General features: G+C 40.9%; 1 protein-coding gene across 1 annotated transcript in view; it reads right to left on the reverse strand.

Annotated features, from left to right (window-relative positions):
* Positions 1 to 16,227, reverse strand: part of KIAA2012 — a 270,773-nt gene that overhangs the window by 18,900 nt on the left and 235,646 nt on the right. The window contains exons 20-25 of the mRNA XM_082262270.1: positions 13,824 to 13,991; positions 12,212 to 12,308; positions 10,144 to 10,300; positions 8,201 to 8,339; positions 5,367 to 5,716; positions 3,694 to 3,896 (exon numbers count right to left, since the gene is read on the reverse strand). Coding sequence (XP_082118396.1) covers positions 3,694 to 3,896; positions 5,367 to 5,716; positions 8,201 to 8,339; positions 10,144 to 10,300; positions 12,212 to 12,308; positions 13,824 to 13,991 — 1,114 coding nt within the window. The remainder of the gene's footprint in view (positions 1 to 3,693; positions 3,897 to 5,366; positions 5,717 to 8,200; positions 8,340 to 10,143; positions 10,301 to 12,211; positions 12,309 to 13,823; positions 13,992 to 16,227) is intronic.

The following is a 16,227-nucleotide window of genomic DNA, read 5'->3' on the forward strand; positions in this document are numbered from 1 at the left end:
AAAAATTTAGCCGTCCCCGTCACCGTTAGCTCGCGCACAAAAAAAAACGTATACGCAAGTCGAGCCGCAAATGAAATCGCTGTTCAAACCACACATGTGAGGTATCGCCGCGATCGCCAGAGCGTGGGCAATAATTAAAAAAAAAGAGCTACACTCTAACTCTAAACTGGTAACCGTTAAATAAATTTAAAGCGTCGCAGATTGAGATCTCTATTGACCGTAGTTTGTCGCCATCCCACGGGGGGGCGCAATTTTAAACCGTAACATGTTTGGTATCTATTTACTCGGCGTGACATCATCTTTCACAATATACAAAAAAAATGGGCTAACTTTACTGTTTAGTATTTTTTAAATGCAGTGAAATGTGATTTTTCAAATTTTTTCCAAAAAAATGGCGTTTTAAAGACCGCTGCGCAAATACCGCGTGACAAAAAATTTTGCAATGACCGACATTTTATTCTCCAGAGTCTTTGCTAAAAAAATATATATAATGTTTGGGGGTTCTAAGTAGTTTTCTAGGAAAAAATACTGGTTTTAACTTGTGAACAAAAAGTGTCCGAAATAGGGCTGGGGCTAAAGTGGTTAAACTTATTCACAATCCACTTTGTATGTTTAATTTCTCCAGTCCTAAATTCAGCAAATAAATTGTAACTGTGCATGAAAAATAAACCAGGGAGTTCTGAAAATCTGCTCACAACTACAGTGCCTTGCAAAAGTATTCAGCCCCCTTGAACTTTTCGACCTTTTGCCATATTTCAGGCTTCAAACATAAAGATATAAAACTGTAATTTTTTGTGAACAATCAACAACAAGTGGGACACAATCAGGAAGCGGAACGAAATTTATTGGATATTTCAAACTTTTTTAACAAATAAAAAACTGAAAAATTGGGCGTACAAAATTATTCAGCCCCTTTACTTTCAGTGCAGCAAACTCTCTCCAGAAGTTCAGTGAGGATCTCTGAATGATCCAATGTTGACCTAAATGACTAATGATGATAAATAGAATCCACCTGTGTGTAAAAAAGTCTCCGTATAAATGCACCTGCACTGTGATAGTCTCACAGGTCCGTTTAAAGCGCAGAGAGCATCATGAAGAACAAAGAACACACCAGGCAGGTCCGAGATACTGTTGTGGAGAAGTTTAAAGCCAGATTTGGATACAAAAAGATTTCCCAAGCTTTAAACATCCCAAGGAACACTGCAAGCGATAATATTGAAATGGAAGGAGTATCATATTACTGCAAATCTACGAAGACCTGGCCGTCCCTTTTAAACTTTCAGCTCATACAAGGAGAAGACTGATTAGAGATGCAGCCAAGAGGCCCATGATCACTCTGGATGAACTGCAGAGATCTACAGCTGAGGTGGGAGACTCTGTCCATAGGACAACAATCAGTTGTATACTGCACAAATCTGGCCTTTATGGAAGAGTGGCAAGAAGAAAGCCATTTCTTAAAGATATCCATAAAAAGTGTCGTTTAAAGTTTGCCACAAGCCACCTGGGAGACACACCAAACATGTGGAAGAAGGTGCTCTGGTCAGATGAAACCAAAATCGAACTTTTTGGCAACAATGCAAAACGTTATGTTTGACGTAAAAGCAACACAGCTTATCACCCTGAACACACCATCCCCACTGTCAAACATGGTGGTGGCAACATCATGGTTTGGGCCTACTTCTCTTCAGCAGGGACAGGGAAGGTGGTTAAAATTGATGGGAAGATGGATGGAGCCAAATACAGGACCATTCTGGAAGAAAACCTGATGGAGTCTGAAAAAGACCTGAGACTGGGACGGAGATTTGTCTTCCAACAAGACAATGATCCAAAACATAAAGCAAAATCTACAATGGAATGGTTCACAAATAAACATATCCAGGTGTTAGAATGGCCAAGTCAAAGTCCAGACCTGAATCCAATCGAGAATCTGTGGAAAGAACTGAAAACTGCTGTTCACTAACGCTCTCCATCCAACCTCACTGAGCTCAAGCTGTTTTGCAAGGAGGAATGGGCAAACATTTCAGTCTCTCAATGTGCAAAACTGATAGAGACATACCCCAAGCGACTTACAGCTGTAATCGCAGCAAAAGGTGGCGCTACAAAGTATTAACTTAAGGGGGCTGAATAATTTTGCACGCCCAATATCTCAGTTTTTTATTTGTTAAAAAAGTTTGAAATATCCAATAAATTTCGTTCCACTTCATGATTGTGTCCCACTTGTTGATGATTCTTCACAAAAAATTACAGTTTTATATCTTTATGTTTGAAGCCTGAAGTGTGGCAAAAGGTCGCAAAGTTCAAGGGGGCCGAATACTTTTGCAAGGCACTGTATGTCTACAGTTGCCCACACCCCTTTTAAGCTGACCATGCACTAAACAATCTGATTGTACAATCTCCTTTAGATCTACCGACAACTATGTGTGTTAAGGGCCTGTGCGATTGGATAGAAATTGATTGAATTGTGTAGCTTTGTCCTCCTATTGCACAGTATTAGTTCATTTAAATGCAATTGGATATGGACTGTACAATCATATTAGAGTGTGTATGGCTTCTCCAAGGCCCTGCTCACATGTGGGTCCCTAAGGGTGCACCATGCCATGCATTCCTTTACAGACAGTCCTATTTATTCATTCAGTTGGGATGCAGTGGTTGCATAGACGCAGCTGCTGCTCCCTATTTTACAGCCGTGCAATACACACTGTCTGCCAGTGCAATCTTAAGAGCTTTAAAGGGCCCTGGGCAATGCAGTGCACTGGGGCCCTGCCTACACAATCACCCACGAGAATAAAAAATGCAAATTATCGATAAGGCAATATTTATTGGTACAGAGGTGCAAGGCTAATGACAGCTTCCAAGTTCTGTGGCTGGGTCCGGTGAACACACACAAGGACGGGAGTAAGACTCGACTGTCCTGTGTGTGTCTGTTCCCATGGAGGTGGACAGGCATTCCTGCAGTTGTGGGCTCCCCCTCCACGGCCCAAGTGGAGCTGCAGCAGGGCAGGGCCGACAGGCGCTTGCCAACTGCTAAGTTCAGCGGCAGGATGCACACGGTAATTGGGACTAATGCTTGGCTGGGTCTCTGGGCAGGTGGGGCCCCCGGCAAGTGGGGCCCCTGGGCAACTTCCCAGCATGCCCATTCAGTATGATGGCCCTGCTGTCTTTGTTTGCAGTCGCGCACCCACATCTGTATGTCAAATTGGGAGCAGGAGCTGTGTATGTACAGCTGCTGCGTCCCAATTGACATGAATGGGACTGCCTGCACAGGGATGCACGGAATGCCTGTGCATCCCTATGTGAGCAAACATAGTCCTCACTTAAGTATACCCACGTGAACAAGGCCTTGGACTGACTTACAGTGCCATAGTGTGTGATTGATTAGACGACTGTAGCAGCTTTCATCTGTAGATGAGACTACAGCTGAAAGGAGGAGATGCAGTTATTAGACTGTGGGTACAATTTAGCTTGAAAGTCACATTTCTGTGAACATTTAAGCAGAATGGCACACAACTACAACAGAAATTTAGGATCATCGTATGATAAAATGACTGATATCTACTGGGTCTAACAAGTGGTTCATGATCATTTTATTAGCTAAACCTATTTTATTTTTCTTACCAAACAAAAGATTGTTGCAACAATGGCTGCAGACGAGAGCACTTAGTGACAGTACCACCCTTGTGCAGATATACTGACCGTATTTCCTCTGCCCTGCGCTTCTGCTCTTCTTCCAGCTCTTCCTTCATCCTTTCCATCCTCTCTTGTTGCTCTTTCTCCAGCCGCAGCTGCTCCTCACGCTCTCTCCTCTTCCTCTCTACCTCAAGCCTTCTTCTTTCTGCTTTCTCTGATCGGTCTCGAGTTCTGGCCAACTTTTGTTGATGGACAGAGCTGCTGGTGGCCTGAAAAACAAACATCTATTGCTTAATATTTTACCATATTTTTACTTTTACAGATAAGTTATAAAAAGGATAGGTTGACTTTCTTCCTGATGTTGTCCTGAAAATGATTGATTATTGCTTTTCTGTCCTCTACGGGAAAAGACATTCAAAAGAACTTCACTGAAGCCAAACTTCAGCCAGTTTTTAAAAAATATTGTATTTATTTATTTGTGGGGAAGTTGCTTGTACTGTTTCAGCCATAAAATATGATATAATATGCTTGCTAACAGCATCAGCATTAAATTAAAGTGGTTTTAAAGGTAAAAGTTTTTTTTACCTTAAAGTGGTAGTAAAGCCTACCTTGTTTACTTGTACCTACAGGTAAGCCTAAAATAAGGCTTATCTGTAGGTACAGTAAATATCTCCTAGACGTGCACCTTATGATTACTATGGTAGCACTATAGTAGCAGCCAGTGAAGTCACCGACACACGCGCCGCACCCCTGACTCCTGTGCGCATTTTTCTTCCTCCAAACATGGCGAGTCCTTTTCCTCAAGAAGGCACATGTACAGTCATGCCAATGAACATCTAAATTATTCAGAGAAGAATTGGGAGAAAGTGCTGTGGTCAGATGAGGCCAAAATGAAGCTCTTTGGCATTAACTTGACTCGCTGTGTGTAAAGGAAGAAAAATGCTGACTATGACCCTAAGAACACCATCCTTACAATAAAGCACGGAGGTAGAAACATGACGCTTTGGGGCTGTTTCTCTGCTAAAGGTACAGACCACCTTTGCCGCATTGAGGGGCCAATGGACGGGGCCATGTATTGTAATATCTTGAATGAGAACCTTCTTCCCTCAGTCAGAACACTGAAGATGGGTCATGGATGGGTCTTCCAGCATGACAATGACCCAAAACGTACCGCCAAGGCTACAAAGAAGTGGCTCAAGAAGAAGCACATTAAGGTCATGAAGTGACCTAGCCAGTCTCCAGACCTTAATCCTATAGCAAATGTGTGGAGCGAGCTGAAAGTTCGAGTTGCAAAGAGACAGCCAAGAAACCTTAGAGATTTAGAGAAGATCTGTAAAGAAGAGTGAACCAAAATCCCTCCTGAGATGTGTGAAAACCTGGTAAAGAACTACAAGAAACGTCTTGCCTCTGTGCTTGCCAACAAAGATTTCTCCACCAAGTATTAAGTCATGTTTTGCTTGGGGACCAACTACTTAGTTTACTCACTGAACTGCAACCTAATTTATAGAATTTGTTTTATGTGTTTTTCTGGATTTTTGGTTAATATTCTGTCTCTATCATTTAAAATATACCTATGAAAACAATAATAGACCCTTCATTTCTTTGTAAGTGTGCAAACTTACAGAATCTGAGGGGATCAAATAATTATTTTCCCCACTGTATGCTGATACTTTCCAACTAATTCTGTTACATTTAATGTACAACTGTTTTTCTATAAAGGGTGAATGCCTAGCTGTTACCTCTGATGACTCGCTATCAGCATATTCTAATTCATTGGTGGGATTTGTCACTGGAAGGGTAGACATTGTAGGCTTAGGAGCCATCTGTTCTGCATCCTGGTTGGAAATGTTATGTGTGGCCCCTGTATCTGAGTCAGGAGGCAGGTCTTTGGGTTCTGTTGGCGAGGGACTCCTCATCACGTGTTCAGTTACTACATAAGAGTCTTCGCTTTCTTTTTCAGAGTCATTCTCTTCCTCTTCTGGCATCTCATGAGGTATTTCCTGAGTCTCTTGGATAGTTTGCTGTCTTGTGCCTGAGGCCTTCTTTGGATAGGACATTTTGCTTTCTGCTTTCTTCTCTTTGGGCTGTCCTGTAAAGTGCCCCCCCAAACAAATACAAACTGTTACTGGGAAAAGGGGCGATGAGACAAACTATTATATAATGGCAGCTATACAATCAGCTATAATGTACTCATATGTATTTCTTCTGCAAGATGCACGAACAAATACCTTGGGCAATGTTATGGTCCCTTTCAAAATATTATAATATATACAAACATACATGCAGGTTGCACCCAGGATTTAAAGGGTTTTATATATATATATATGTATATATATCCATATATTTTTTTAAAGAGCACTGCAGAAGCTGTTTGATTTCAGACTCTGTCTCTGTCCTTATAAAAAACATACGGAAAGGAGCAAGGTGCTCTACCTTTTGGCTGCATATGAAAAATCCCCATATTAATATTTTATATTTAACAAATTAAAAAAAGTTTAATTTAAAATTAAAATGTATTTTTAAGTCCTGATTATAATAAAGAATATATATATAAAACGAATATTGTCGTTAAATGAAAAAATATTAAAATCTCCTAAAAAGCGTAAATCTAAGACAAACCATGATAACTTTGTAAAACGCTATCTGAATTATTGCCGTTCTTTGACAATTTCTACATATCAAACAAATGCATGATTTGTAAAGTGTACAACACTATGGGATGAATTATAAAGACTGAAGAGGGGCTGCTGTGCTTGTTGGACTGAAAAAGTAGAAAAGCAATACAAACAAAGCTCCAAGCTGCCCTAGGCCTATTTGTATCTTAAGCCTCGTACACACGCAACGAATTTCCGCCGACCGGTCATCCGTCTTTTGTCCAGAGTGCGTGTCTGTTGGTTGGAATGTGCTCTAGACTGCACACAAATTTTCCCGTACGACAGAATTCTACTTCAGAAGTGATGTCATGTGTTGGATTGCTTTCTATGTGTTCTTTCAGCTCTGAGCATGCCTAGTCTTGCTCATAAGATTTTTCCCCATCGAAATCTGTACTAATGAGACGAAAATTGGACATGTTTTGACGGAGAGTAGACAAATATGTATACAGCGCTATAAAAACAAATAAAGTGACAATGTACATCATATAAATCAATAAACTCGCTTACAGTGCAATATATATTCCTCTTAGGTGCAATATATAATGTCCATAAAGTGCATTCAAAGTAAAGTGCATAAGAGTCCACTAAAATATAAATATAACCGTGGTTTAAAATTCAATAAAGTGCTTGATAGATGTTTCCATATAAAAGTGCAAGTTACACCACCACCGTTTAGCCACCAGATGGCCTCTCACCTGACTGAAGCATTAAACCAGCATTGAATCCTCAATAAAAAATGCCACTTCCTGGATCGATCTCACTGAAGCATTAAACCAGCATTGATTCCTCAATAAAAAATGCCACTTCCTGGATCGATCTCTCACCATCCCATGGACATGATATGTGAATAAAGATAATGAGGCATTTAAGTGTACACTGCTATATACGCCACGCATATAGGGAACGGAGACCTGGACATACGAGCCGCGACCCACCAGCACGGCTCCCGACAGCTACTGTTTTTGGCGTGTATGGTTCGCACAAGCCCATTGTGCTGATTCATGTGAGTGCAATTCTACTTTGAATGTGAATCAATTAAAGGATAATAGCAGTGTACACTTAGATGCCTCATTATCTTTATTCACATATCATGTCCATGGGATGGTGAGAGATCGATCCAGGAAGTGGCATTTTTGATTGAGGATTCAATGCTGGTTAAATGCTTCAGTGAGGTGAGAGGCCATCTGGTGGCTAAACGGTGGTGGTGTCACTTGCACTTTTATATGGAAACATCTATCAAGCACTTTATTGAATTTTAAACCACGGTTATATTTATATTTTAGTGGACTCTTATGCACTTTACTTTGAATGCACTTTATGGACATTATATATTGCACCTAAGAGGAATATATATTGCACTGTAAGCGAGTTTATTGATTTATATGATGCACATTGTCACTTTATTTGTTTTTATAGCGCTGTATACATATTTGTCTATAGTTCATTTCTCCCGTTAGTGAAGGAGGTTCTATATAGCTGCTGTATTTTCTTTGTGTCCCAAATTATTGGGTCTTAACACTATACCACTTTATATTTAATTGCGCTGATTTACCTTTTTGCACGTGTTTTGACGGAGGACAAAAATTTTAATGCCTGCACACCAGGATTTTTTCGGCCGAAAAGTCGGAGTCGGTTGTTGGAAGCACCATACTAACAAGCCGAAAATCGGCAGATCGGTCGTCGGACGAAATTGCCCGGCCGAATTTCTTCTCGTGTGTACGGGGCTTAAGACTTTGTTAATCAAACATGACACATCCTCATGATGCAAAGTGTTTAAGAACTGTCTTTTGAAGTAATTAGCTCTTCTGTTCGTATTTCTTGTATTTTATATATGGTAAACTGTGAAAGTAAAGGCAGGGAGCCCTTTCACATTATGTCTAACTGCAGATTGTAACTCCAATACAATAAAAATAACTTACCTACTACAAATGCAGCCTTGCTTTCTGTAGCAGATCCCTGATTTGACTTCTTGGTTGCTTTGGGTTGACTTTTCTCTGTTTTTTGAGCCTTCTCGGGTTTGCTTTTCTTTTTGCCCTTACCCTTTACTGTCTCTTTATTCTATGAAGTAACAACAGCAACCATGTGAAGGTAAAAATTCAGAAATACAGATGTATTGATGTGTAGGTCTACTCTTTATGTGTGTGTGACAAATTCCACAAATAGGTACTCCCCAATTCAGGCAAAGGAATAGAAATATGAAATATTTTTTCTTTTTTACTTTTCCTTTACTTTTTACCCATATACAAAAAACTATAAAAAGATTCATATGTTCAAACATTCATATACAATACTCCCAAATTCCACTCTCGTCCCCCCCTCCCCTCTATTCTTCCCATATTTTACCATTTACTCCTTTCCTTCCTCCCTTCTCCCTAGTTCTCCTCTTCTCTCCCCTCCTCCTTTCTCTCCTGTTAACCCCATATTTCCTTGTTTTCTTAAGTTTTACCCATCTTTCCCAAACAATGGAGAATTTCTCTGTTTGATCCTCTCTACTACCAGTCAGATCTTCCATTTTATAAGTGTATTCTATTCTTTTAAACCATTCCTTCATTGTCTTACTTTCTGGGTCTAGCCACTTTTTTGGTATTACCCCTTTTGTTGTGTTTGTTAAATAAGGTACTACCGCATTCTTATATTGTTTTATTGTACTTTTTGTATTATGGAAAAGGCAAACCCATGGTTCGTTGGCAATCTCCCCTATCTATTGCCGCACCTTCTGCCAGTAATCCCATATCTTTGGACACTCCCACCATATGTGCGCCATGGTACCCTTCAAATTACAGCCTCCCCAGCAAGAAATATGAAATATTTTTTCAAAATCACTAAAAACAAAACTGTGCTTCGCCCATTCATTCTTCCTGACAGAACATGAAGGCATCTCTCTAATATGGCTATAAACAGCGATAAAAACCTGACAGATGCCCAAACCCTTCCCTGGTCTCTCCAAAATGAAAGTATTTGTTTTGGTTGGAGATGGACTTCAATCAATGAGTTATAATCACTTGGGATCACTAGGAATATGTGGTACATATTCACCTTTTCGTGGCAGTTATCATTTCCATCAGAAAATGCCTGGGTCCTGTCATGCTGTTGAACACATGAGAACAGAAATATGGAAGCTGTCATTGCTTCAACACACTGGGGTGAATTTACTAAATACAACTAGACTGTGCACTTTGCAAGTGCAGTTGCACTCATTATCCCCAGAACTTAGTAGATGTGTTAAAGCTCTGCTGATTTTCATTATTCAATCATGTGCAAGCAAAAATGCTGTTTTTATTCCCCGTGCACCTTTTGGGTACTCTTTACAATTGGAAGCTTTACCACATTTACATTTACAAAGCAAAATTAGTTCAACTGCCCTTGCAAACTGCCCAATTTATTTGCCTTTAGCAAATCCACCCCACTATGAATAGTGCAATGGTCACTGCATTTATAATATGTACTGGCTGGGCATCATTAAACTCAAAAGACTGAGAAAATGTTACAAAAAAGGAATACTGCAAAGCACAGCTGAGGACTAAGGTGTGTATGGAAATCTCAGCTACTTTTTTATTTTGAAATTTGCATTTGGGCTTTAACCTCTAGTCTCCAGGGCTCTCATCTTGATCCTAGCATTAGAACCTAGTGAAGTACTTTTCAGACTTCACTGTCTGCATGCTTATTTAAGGTTAGTGACTTACTATGTGGTAAAACCTGTATAAGAATGACAGCCCTGGGTTATGTACCTTTAAAATCAAGTCAGCAATGGCATGTCCCGTATTTCTGTCCCCATAGGTTCAGTTTAAAACCATGTTATTTGTGCTATAATGAAACTTTCATGGCAATAGTTCTATTTGCTCAAAGCTGACAAGGTACTTACTGCAGTTTTAGTAACCTCTTGTAAGAGCACCATTTCCTCCTCTTCAGTCATCTTCTGCTTCCCTGGTGGACTATTCTGTTGTGTGACTTCTGCCTGTAGATCAAGGCTAGGCAGCTTCTCTTTGTTCTCATTTGCTTCTCTTTCTACATCTTTGTTGCTAAAAAGAATGTTATTTTTCATTGTGGTAAGCCTACTACCCAGGAACAGTATTCACAGATAGGGGGCCCTTTAGGCCTGCTTAGGCATATTCAGATATCCTCTCTATCTCCATCTCCAACACCAATTGTTTGGCTAAGTGTCTTCTCCTACATAATGTGCAGGGGGGCTAGATAGAGGGAGAGGTTTATAAGGATTGGGGCATTTGGTATATGCACAAGCGTGGTATGCATGTTAACTGCAGGAGGAGTTATTGGAGTTTTTTAAATATTAAGCCTGAGGTATAGGATTAGAGCTCATAGGTACTGCCTCATATCTTGCTAGGGAGAAAACACAAGCGCCATCTAAGTGTAGCACATCGGATATTTATTAGCAAGTGGTATAAAGGTACTCACAAAATTCATGTGTAATAAAACATTGGAAAGCACTGTAGTGCATGTCCCCCTATGGATAGGGATCCCATAAGATGGCCTCGGCGGCTGCGGCTGGCAGCCCGCCGAGGCTAGAAAGTGAACTTCCGGAAGTGAATGTCATGTGAGGCTGTGTGGAAACATTGCTGAACACAGGAGGTGCCGACATCCACTGGCCGCATCCTTGCCAGCCACAGCTGCCAAGGCTACCTGATGGATTCCTATCCATAGGGGGACATGCACTACAGCGCTTTCCAATGTTTTTTTACACATGAATTTTGTGAGTACCTTTATACCACTTGCTAATAAATATCCAATGTGCTACACTTAGATGGCGCTTGTGTGTTCTCCCTAGCAACCTACAAGCCTCTTCTTGCTTGCACACCGAGTAGCCATTTAAAGGATCCAGCACATGAACTTTAGTAAGAACCAAATTTTACTTTTTTTTGTCCTATTCATATGAACAGTACCTATGGGATGTAGCCTTATCCACCTTCCTTGCACCAATATGATTGTCCTATGTTACTCCCTCATATCTTGCACTAGGGCATAGTTGCGTCAGGCTATGCTCTTGTCCAGCACTACTGAACACCCAATACATGAGTCATAAGGACAAATGCATTATTTGTTCACATGACCAGGCATATTTTTATGGGTAGGGCCCTTTAAAGTCGCCCTATGTAAACTAGTCACAAATCTGAATAGTGGTACAGAGTACAGAGTGGTACAGATTACTGGACAGCATGATGACCAAACTTTAGGGCATACGCCATTTTCTTGACCAAAGTGCAATGGTGGTAACACTAGCAGCCATTATTATTGCAAGAAGCAAACAATACCACTGCAGAGTCATACTTGCAAGTTAATCTATGTCCTACAGAGGACTACTTTGGAAATTAAGCTACACTATGGTTATATGGCAGAATGTCATACTCAATATATTGCATAAGCTAGGAGTGCTTAAAGCTGAACTCCAGGAATTATATATATTGCATACTTACAATGGTCCAGCTTGGCACCATGAAAGTTTGCATTACTTCTAACTGATGAACCTCTGGGGATGGGGCAAATCACTGTAGTTGTTGGTACTACTACAGCGATAGCCACGATCTTCCGGAGTCCTGCTCAGGTTCTATCTGAGTAGCTGCACCGCCCCTCCTCTCCACCTCATCCAATCAGAGAATGCCTAGTAGTCATTGAAAAAACACAACATGTTCTATCAATGGTGTTGGTGCCAAGGGATTGACTCCTGTGGTCAGTGTCTAGTGGGGCAGCTGCTTGCAAAGAACCTAAGCAGGACCCAGAATATTGCAGTTTATCACTGTAGTAGCACCAGCTATTTCCAGCTTTCTCAGAGAAGGTATGTGTAATGCAAGCTTACATTCTTCCAAACTGGACCAATGTAAGACTAAAACACAAATATTTCCAGGACTTCAGTTTTAAGGGCAATCACAAAGAAATTCTAATAACATGCATGACAAGCATTGATAACTGCTGCTCACATTTCAGGGATTTTCTTGCTTTTCCTGCTATCCCTTGGAGTATTTTCCTTGGTAATATCGGAATCCTTTTCTATTGCGTTTGTTTGTTTTCCTGTACCTACAATACAAAATACAACTTTCAGCTTAAAAAATAAGAAGTATATTTATCTAGAGGCTAGCTGTTTAAATAATTAAATTAATTATACAATTTCTCCTGCTATCTTATCGAACAGTAGAAGTCATTATGAGATTTTTATTGCTTCTTATGTTAAAGCTCTCTAGCAATCTCTGCAAGAAGGGCTAGCAAGAGGAATGATATGGGTCACTTTAAATTAACCTATAAACAATCATTAGAGGCTGGTAAATCGGCCCTGATATTTGCCCATGCAGTCCAATGCACATCAGAACCCACATGGGGTAAGAACTCTATTGCTTTACACAGCGTTACATTAGAGAGCAGAGTGATGACATCATCACCCTGTTTCCTCTTCTTCACTGTCCAACCACAAGCTTGGAGCAGAGTGGTGACCAAGCTGTACTTCTTAACTGGAGTAGACAAAAATTAGGTCACTGACTTGACTATGCTTTCTACCAGACAAGTCTGGATCACAAAACCAGTGTTAAATATAGTTGAAGGAAATATTTTCCTTGACTAAATTACCACTTTTTTAGTAGACTAAAATGCAACTAAAACTAAAAAAATTCAGATTGCTAAAATACGACTAAAACTAAAATGGCATTTTGGTCAAAAGTTTATAACTAAACTAAATTGAAATTAAAGTCAAAATTAACACGCACTACCACATAAGAATAAACAGGGGGAATCTTCTAAGCTTCTGAAAGTAGTAAAAATGAAAAAAAAAAAAATGCTTTTTTTTTTCTTCATATTTAATGTTGGTTATATAGTCAGGTAATATTTGCAATGGCAATACAGCCAATAGAGCTTACCATTTTTTTTTATATTTTAAACTTGCCTCTTCTGTTTATTAAAAAGCAATATTTTTGTTTGTTTGTTTTATTTCTAAAGACATTTTATATCAAAATGGCTAAATCTGTGTCTGTAGTGCATGTTCAAACCCTAATACGATAAATAATACCGTTATTAGATTTTTACTCCAGAAGTATATAATGAGTTTGGAAATTCTAGAGAAATACTTAAATAACACATTACAATTTAACTAAACCCATTACATCGTAGTCAACTAAAATGTCCTGGAGATTTTAGTTGACTAAAATACGACTAAAACTAAAACAATTCATATGGCTAAAATACCACTAAAACTAAAATGGCATTTTAGTCAAAAGTCTATGACTAAAACTAAATCGAAATTTGACATAAAAATGAACACATTTTTAATTCCCTTTGGCAGCTAAAATAGGATTTCAGTTTGAAGTTTAAGAAGAAGTTGTTCAGTTTTAATTATTCTTCATACAACAATTTCCTTTCTCAGTATCCTCGTTCTGTTAACTCTTATGTTTATGAAGATCAGTGAAAGCAACATAAGACTATAAGTATGTTGCAAACATGTCAATCTTCACAATAAGAAATAACAGAAATTGAAAGCATTGAAACATGGAGCCACACATTGGCTGAAACCATAAAAAGTATGTACATGCACACAAGTCTTCAAACCTTTATTGTTTTGTTCTTGCTTGCTGCTGTGCTCATCTTGAACAGTAGGGGGTGCTGGAGCTTCAGCATTGTGAATATCCTCTTCTTGTTTTTTCAATGTACTCTTTCCAGTTGACGGTCTTTCATTGGTTGCCTTTACTTTTTCCAGAGAAAGTGTGGTACTTGTATCTATGAAGATACATATCATTTTTAACAAATTTTGTGTATAAAGCAGATCATCACCCAGGAAGTCCATACAGAGTTCCAAATACTAACAGACTTATAAAGTCCAGACACATTGATAAATGCAACCCTCTGGGGGTTAGAGTGCAAAATCTGGTGCAACTCTGCATAGAATCCAATCAGCTTCCAGGTTTTAATACAAAAGTGTAATTAATTAAGCTGAAGTTAGAAGATGATTGGCTTCCATGCACAGCTGCACCAGATTCTGACTGCACCAGTTTTAGTAAATCTCCCCCCCTTGTTTCTATTCTTGAAATTCAGTGCTTCCAGTTTTCCAGAATAAAAAATACAATTATTTTAGTTGGAAATAGATTTTTTTTAAGGTATGCCAAATTTTTGATTTCCAGTATCTAATTTAAGCATAAATCCAACCAATTTTTTTTCTATAACAAAGGTCCAATGCATGAAATATATAGTAGAGGTACAAATGTATAAGAATGGATACACATTACAGGGCTGAATATTCATTTAAACAATGATACACTCAATTGCGGCTGGTATGAATGGTTTTGCAAGAGGGGGAAAGAGCCTCTAAGCAGTGTCAATGATAACTTAAAATAATGTGAGAATGGTCGAGGTCTGGGGAATGTAGATTTTATTTTTGAGTAGAGTGGGTAGGGTTTAAAACCCTCTACCTGGGTTGCCACTTGGAAGATTTCCGCATATTTTCTGTTTTGGTGAGCACTGTCACAGGAATAGGAATAAAGAGGAAACCCTCCTGAACCTACAGAGGTTTTATTCATCCCTACTTTACCAAATTTTTCAGTTTTAGCTAGGGTTCCATTTTAAAGTCAGCTCCCGACTAGAGAAGAGTGCCTTGCAGATGTCCTTGTCCTTCTCAAGAAGCAGACACCTTATGCTCTAGTACAGTGGTCTCCAAATTGGGGCCCGGGGGATGGATGTGACCCTTTGCTTGCTTTTATCAGGCCCATGGGACACTGTTGCCCCCACTGATAAAAGGCACTATTCCTTCTACACCAACAATGGGGTACTCTTCCTACCACTGGCCCCAACAATAGGTCACTATCAGTGGCGGCCGGCCGATAGGGGGCGCAGGGGCGCCGCCTCCCCCCCCCACAAAAAAAGAAAAAGAAAAAAAAAGGATTTAAAAAAATAAAAAATTTTTGCCCACAAGGGGCGCCCGCCTCATTGGTGCCTATGGGGGGGTGGGGTTTTCCACCCGCAGAGGCGCCGATTGGCGGCCTTCTGGGGCGTATCTGTAGCGCAGAGCACTGCGCTACACCACCCCCCTTTTGGCGCCCGCCTCATTGGTGCCTATGGGGGGTGGGGTTTTCCACCCGCAGAGGCGCCGATTGGCGGCCTTCTGGGGCGTAACTGTAGCGCAGAGCACTGCGCTACACCACCCCCTTTTGTGATGTCTTGGATCATGATTGGTCCAGACTCCAGCCTGGACCAATCATGATTCAGGACATCCATGCTGACCTCGTTGGGGGCAGTGCCGGTGCGTGCATCAGTCACTCACCGTCACCGCCCGGTCACCTTCCCGCCGCCGCAGAAGAGGAGTCGCGAGGAGGGGAGAAGCCGCCGCCGGGAGCCGAGCAGAAGAGGACGGACGTCGGAGTCGCGAGGAGGGGAGAAGCCGCCGCCGGGAGCCGAGCCGTCGCCAGGTAAGTGTCTCAGCCTTATCCCTCACCTACCGCATGCCGGGACCTGACTATTCTCTCACCTACCACCTACCTGGACGGGACTATTCTCTCACATACCACCTGCTTTAATCCCTACCTGGACCTAACTATTCTCTCACCCCCTGCCTGCCTGGACCTGCCTGAACTGGCCTATTCCCTCATCTGTGGGCACTCTACATTGAAGGGGGCACACTGTGGGCACTCTACATTGAAGGGGGCACACTGTGGGCACTCTACATTGAAGGGGGCATGCTGTGGGCACTCTACATTAAAGGGGGCACACTGTGGGCACTCTACATTGAAGGGGGCACGCTGTGGGCACTCTACATTGAAGGGGGCACACTGTGGGCACTCTACATTGAAGGGGGTACACTGTGGGCACTCTACATTGAAGGGGGCACACTGTGGGCACTCTACATTGAAGGGGGCACACTGTGGGCACTCTAAATTGAAGGGGGTACACTGTGGGCACTCTACATTGAAGGGGGCACACTGTGGGCACTCTAAATTGAAGGGGGCACACTGTGGGCACTCTA

The sequence above is a fragment of the Pelophylax lessonae genome, assembly GCF_965119305.1.
Source record: "Pelophylax lessonae genome assembly, chromosome: 6".
Taxonomy (NCBI): Eukaryota; Metazoa; Chordata; class Amphibia; order Anura; family Ranidae; genus Pelophylax; species Pelophylax lessonae.